Below are 6,467 nucleotides of genomic sequence, written 5' to 3'. Positions count from 1 at the left end.
GACTAAATGGATACGTGTGTAACCAAGCTGAACAACTCTTCTCTTACTCTCTCTCCTCTACTTGCTCATTCCCTCAATTCCTCTTCGCCTTTCATCCGAGTCTAGGATGTGTTGAATCACCACAGTCCTGAGGCAAAGTCTGAAAAGCCTCCACTTTGACTACATCAACTATGAGCTGAATAGCAGACAAATAAAGTGAATTAGAAGGGTGAACTTAAACCAAGGAAACAAAGTGTCAGCCTGGAAGCGAGATTTGGCAGAATTTCCCAGACAGGGATTAATACAAGTCTGCCTGGAGGGTCATTCATTCTAAACAATAACCCCAGAAACCCACAGTTTTGCAAACACAGTATGTTCAGTAGAATTTTCAAGGAAATCTATGTGCACACAGAACCAGCGTTACTGACACTTCCATATTTCATTCTATCGCTCTGTGACAGAGAAGGAATGCAGCTGGAGGAAGGTGAAATGTGAATGAGAGAGGGAGGTGGCTGCTGTTAAGACGTCTGGGCTGGAGGCCAGAAAAGCAAAAGGGAGAGGAGGGAAGACAGAAGTCCTAAAGACATGTCCTAAAGAGCAGAGCGCTGAACTCCCTGAGGCATGTTGGAAAGATGACTCGATGGCACAGACTGGACTCAACTTTAATATATTAAAACTGAAATATTTAAAACAAAATAATATATTTCCCCCAGTGATTTTTATGGCAAAGATGAACATAATTCAATGGATCACAATAAGTATTGAATAATCTAAGCTGCATCAACATCAAGGTATGTACAATATATCTCTTCAAAATAGTGATGATCCAGTGTGTTAATACTTAATAAGCTATTTAATTACTGTATAAATTTCCAAGACTCAGCTCACTTCCTCTTTGCACTACCCTGTCTGTCCACTAGATGGCAACCATACCTTAACATATAGACCTTTCACTGATTATTTACCTTGATATTAACCAGTTGTAGCTTGGTCATGTCCCCTATCAATCTCAATCTCAATGAAAATAGAATAAAATAAACCAGTTAAATCAAAATGATCTGGTTTATCTTTATCCAATTTGTTTCTTCATGCAGTTTAATGTATGTATGAATGCACAGCTGCCCTTTAACATAATAAATCCAAAATGTGTTTTATGCAAAATAACTATTAAAACACAAACCATGGCAAAACTGTAAATCCCCTTTTGATGATTAAAGATAAGGGGAAAATTATATAATAGGAATTCATACAGAAGGATACAAATACTACAATAAACTCGTCACTGATTACGTCACACGTGATTATTATTTATAGTAGGAATTAAATTAGAAGTCAAACAGGGCAGGTGTTTGTTGGAGCAGACAGTACAGCGTGGTGCTTGTTTGTAAATAGCGCAGGTCTACATGTAGAGACCTGATCCCTTTTGTTTTGACTGTCACTGAATGTGTCCTTGCACTTGCTGCGACCTGTCATTCACACTAAAGAGAGATGGGAGAGGACACTTCTCATAAACACACACACAAACACACACACCTCTCTCTCCCTCTCTCTCTAACACCCCGGGGCCGGCGGCTCTGCTTGAAAACAAACTGCGGCGGCGGCTCCGGTTACCGGGGCCCGATCGATGCGCCGTATGGGGGTGTCGCGTTGCTCGGAGGGGTCGAGTATCGACGCATGGCCGATCGCTATCATAATCACACTTCCCCCCTCTGATCGCTTACCTACTGAATAAAACATCTGCCTTCCTGCCCGTGGATCACTCGCTCACACACACACGCGCACGCACACGCACACACACACACACACACGCACACACGCACACACACACACACACACGCACACACACGTAATCTGGTGGGAGAGGGACTTTGCAAAGTGTCTGTGAGATGAGTGAAGTAACACGAGAGAAGTGCCTGATATCCATGATGAGACCCCCTAAAGTTGTTTTGATTTCAGTGATCTCCAAATAGACCCTCACACTTTACACCAGGGATGCTGCAACTCTCTGACTATTTATTTATTTTGAAATCTGATGTACTCCCAAATCAACTCATGACTTAAATTCAATTCATTTATTCTTTTTATTTATTTATATCTCATTGTGTCTTTGCTTCTGTAATTAAAGTCACACCTAGGGCAACTTTTGCGTGGTTGTGTGCGATTTGGGCCTAAATCTGATGGAACAATCTTTGTAACTGATCAATTATAAGACATTTACTGATTGTATGTGTCGAATAGTGTCATGATGTCATTTTTACTTTGTTTGGTAGCAGTTTAATGTGGATATCTTTGTTCTAAGGTGGGAGCAGAAACTGGTTATATCACGCTTTTCTTCATTCTCTGTAAAACTGAACCCAGATCAACTCTGATCTGATCATCTGCTGCAACCTGCAACTCTGCTTGGTCTCTTCTGCTGTGACCAACTCCAAATCCACGGAGTGCACGATCAATATTCAGTATAAATGAACTGGCTGGATAGCGTGATTGTAAATACTGTTAATTTACTCAATAATTAAACATATTTGGAGTAAATAATCTGTTTGTACTGTAGTTTCTCAACCGGCAGGCTCTCAGACTATAATGAAGTCATGCAGATGTCAAACTCACACTCCTGCATTTATCACATTACAAACATGAAGGCTACTTTTAAGTTAAGGATTGCTCTTATTTTGTATAAGATATTCATGGTGCTATACAAGGAGCTTACCCGTGGTACAACTCATTTCAATGAATGTCTCTTTGTGTAAAGTGCAAGCAGAGATATGACATAACAGGAGCAGACAGAGGCTTGGTTTGGCTCTTTGGGGGCCTCCAGGTGGCCACGGGGCCCTGAGCAGCTGTTCACTCTTTGCTTGCTTCTCGGGCCAGCGAACGCAAAAAGCTTGTCAGTTTTCCGGACTTTGCAACTCGATCTCCCTCGTAAGAGTTTAGCAGAAGTCAAGAAGTGCCCGGGAGCAGGAGTCAAACAGAGAGGGACATTTGTCAAGAGAGGGAACAAGTCATCACAGAAGCTGACTGGTTGTCTCATTCAGGGCTCAGATGGAGTCTCCCCCGATCCGTCCTTCCCGACCCAGGAGGCTTCACCTGAGAGCCCACACACAGATCCAAACACAGATGTTGGCCTTAGGCACGCTGGGATTGGTTGTGGCAGTACAAACCTGTAGTGTTGGCTGTGATCCATCAAGCGCAGGACACCATTTAATGCAAAGGTCAAGACAAACAGAACAGAGCAGCTTGGACGTTTTTAGGAGGTTTGATATCAGAAGCCTAAAAAGGAAACCAAATGGGATTTAAGGTGACCTCTGACCTCAACGACATTAACGCAGTCATCATTAAATACAGGCTGGCGCATCATTCTGTCACTCGATCAGAATCTGGTACGCTCGACCACAGACTGAGAGAGAGCCAGAGAGCGGGAGAGCAGAGAGAAGGAAAGCGAGACTAGCTGTTCAGCTATTAAGACAATTAACAAAGTGGTCAGGAGGGGCCGAGCGGCAGAGAGGAACGCTGTGAGATGGAGAGACCAGGGTGTGAAGTGACAGTCAGCACATCTGCTCTCATCAATAATGCAGGGAGCCTTTAAACGGCAGTTTGTCGCATATTGAGCCGCTGCTGACTGAAATCAAGCCCGACACCTAAGATGCTGTCAGGGGAGAGTGAAGGGGTGACAGGGAGGAGGAGGGGGGAGGAAGGAGACGGCTCTCTCTGATGAAGAGTCCTGTGAAAAGTGAGTGGGACGAGAAGAAATATGGGCTTTGAAAGGATTAGAAGCGTGTTTTTAAAGCAGCGGGTCATCTGGAAGTGAATAATATGACATCGTCTCGTCGCTTCAATCTATCGATCAATTTTATTATTAAAATGAAAAAGACAGAAATGTCCAAACAAAACGAAAACAGACTTCTCTCTCAGGTACAGACATAATTCACTTTACACTTTTTACTTGCGCGAGACTGCACTCATCCACAAAACCAAAAAAGGAAAAAAGGCTCCATCGCTCCATGAGTGTCCACTGGCATCAGGTCGGCTCAGAGCGGCTCACTTCCCTGCGATCAGAGGGTTCCTGAGCACCACGATGACCGAGTCGCCCCTGAGGAACATCTTGGAGATGTACCGGTCCTTATTCACCGGCTTGGACTTCTTCTTTCCTTTGCCGCTCTTGGGAACTTCTGTCCACATCTCTTTCACGTTCTCCAGGACCATGTTACAGTGCCTGGAATCACACAGACCACCACATGACCCACATATGCCACAAATGATTTGTGTTTAAATTTACTAAACATCTTTCCAACAGAGGATCTACAGAGATACTTAAAAAAAAAAATCAATGGGAATCTTTTATTCCTCCAATGGAAACACAAATTTGACATTTCCAGCTGTAAAGATTTATTTTAGAAATGAATTCCAAATATTTATGAATATTTAAAAAACAAACTATATCAATCTTTAACTAGACCCAGAGCTGAATCGGGACGTTTTGACGTGATAAGCTGTATTTGCAGAGTGGCGAGTGTTTCCGTGTGTGTGGCTCGCCTACAGCAGCAGCTTCTGCTCACTGGACACTGCAGGAGTGTGCAGTTCTAGTGAAATTCTGGACATTGATCGAGGCCGGTTATGAACTACTTTGTAATGTGCAACGACCCAATTATCTCAATGGCTGCACGTTTGAAAGTCACAGACGGATGAACTTGGAGACAAACAAACTCAAGTAACAAAAGGATCGATGTTGATATCAGCCAATATGTCCATAATGCTGTAGTATATCACCTGACCTTGGTCACTGACATTGTTAGTGGGTTTTACAGGTCTATTAAAATGCCTACAAACCCGGTAAGTGAATGTTTAAGCTCTCCTGAATGCTACAAAACAGAATAAAAGCACAAATAGAACAATAAAAGTAGATAATGGTAATAGTGATGTGCTCAGTACCTGTCGAAAGCTTTGACTCGGCCCAGCAGCTTCTTGTTGTTGCGGCAGTTGATGAGGACCTGTGTGTTGTTCTTCACAGACTGGGTGAGCACAGACAGAGGGCCCGTGTTGAACTCTTCCTCCTCACGCTTCTGGAGCTCTTCGGGTGTCATCTCTGACTTGGGCTTGGTTAACAGACTCCTGGAAACACACACATACACACACACACACGGTCAAGAAAAGTGTAGTTGACCCACATAAACACATTTGCATCCTCTCATCACAGTGAATCAGAAGTAGAATCGCTGTAACAGAAGTAGAATCGCTGTAACTTGTAAACAAACCCCAGATGTGTAAATTGTTTTAATAATTCTAATTTTAAGTATATAAGCTGCAGTTTAATAGTTTGTTCTATAGCCCCAATGACAACGTTTAGTCGTCTCTAATACACCTGTGTGTTTAAAACTACACAATTACTACTGCGTTGGACACATGTGATGACCACAAATTCGTTATAATTGTGTCCGTACAGAACAAACGTTTTCATTTTGTGTTAGCATTTAGCTAATGAGGCTATTGTGTGTCTTCCCCGATTTGGGAAAGCTGGGTTTCCTCTAAACTTCATGGTGAGATATTTCCAGGTTTTGACTATCAGACAGTTTTTAGACAATTTGCGCTGGTTTTAAAATGGGATTAGAGCAACATTAAAGGTGTTTCATTCATTCACTCCCGCTAGCTTTGCTTTCTACCGCTAGCATTGCTGTCCTGGACACAAGCAAGGTTAGCATTATAGCTAACGGACTGTTTGATGCCAATGAAAATCAGTGCGCAAAACCCCGCCCACCTGCAGATAAGATGCGTTTCAAACATACTTACATTTTAGTTTAATTCAGAGTTGAAAGTCAGACTGTAATCGCGTCCTCGCCGACTGCCTTCGTATCAGAAACGAAATTTTCAGACTCGCGTGGAAGGAGCGACTTCCGGTTCAACAAAGTACGCGCGTCAAACTGCTCCCATAACTTCCGGGTTATTACATTATTGTTATTACATGCAAGGAAAGTTACACCGTTTTTAACACTATTAAATAACACTATCTATCTATCCATCTATCCATCTATCTATCTACCTATCTATCTATCTATCTATCTATCTATCTATCTATCTATCTATCTATCTATCATGAATTGTTATATTATCAATATGATAGGGAACCAAAACAAGATGAAAACATTCTCAGATAGACTCATTAGTGCTAGATTGTTGACCAAAAACTTAAATCAAACAGCATGGTCTGTTTATTGCCATTAGGCTCTTTCAGGTTGTAGGATGAATGTCTCTTCTTGTCAGTTGAAGGCAGCAGGATCAGCCAAGGCGATACTGCAGACCCAAACAGATAAGTCTTTGTTTTGCCCTTTAACACAACAAGAATGAAGGAAAGTGTGTGTGTCTGTGTGTATCTGAGTGCAATGGAGAGGGAGACAGGGATGTAGGCTACATTATCTACACGGCAGCAGTGAGACATTGAGAGATTGGCTTTCTGGCAAGAGACAGACAGACGCCTGGGGGTGTACAACCCACCCACC

General features: G+C 42.5%; 1 protein-coding gene across 1 annotated transcript; it reads right to left on the bottom strand.

Moving 5' to 3' along the window:
- Positions 1-3,800: 3,800 nt before the first annotated feature.
- snrpd2 (small nuclear ribonucleoprotein D2 polypeptide) lies at positions 3,801-5,892 on the bottom strand. The gene is made up of 3 exons (XM_076142179.1): positions 5,761-5,892; positions 4,906-5,085; positions 3,801-4,189 (listed from the first exon to the last, which is right to left on the bottom strand). Coding segments are annotated over exons 1-3 (357 nt in total). The 5' UTR covers positions 5,763-5,892; the 3' UTR covers positions 3,801-4,014.
- Between the last annotated feature and the right edge of the window lie 575 nt (positions 5,893-6,467).

This window comes from Genypterus blacodes, unplaced genomic scaffold (assembly GCF_046128005.1).
Source record: "Genypterus blacodes isolate CSIRO-AG114 ecotype Tasmania unplaced genomic scaffold, CSIRO-AGI_Gbla_v1 ptg000003l_1, whole genome shotgun sequence".
In the NCBI taxonomy this organism is placed as follows: Eukaryota; Metazoa; Chordata; class Actinopteri; order Ophidiiformes; family Ophidiidae; genus Genypterus; species Genypterus blacodes.
The sequence above is the reverse complement of the archived record's forward strand: the minus strand, read 5'-3'. Positions and strand labels throughout refer to the sequence as shown.

What these genes read in the sequence shown, in the direction of transcription:
- snrpd2 (XM_076142179.1), bottom strand. An exon ending in CGAGTCAAAGCTTTCGACAG is followed by an intron (nt 4,190 to 4,905) that starts GTACTGAGCACA and finishes GTGTGATTCCAG; the next exon opens with GCACTGTAACATGGTCCTGG.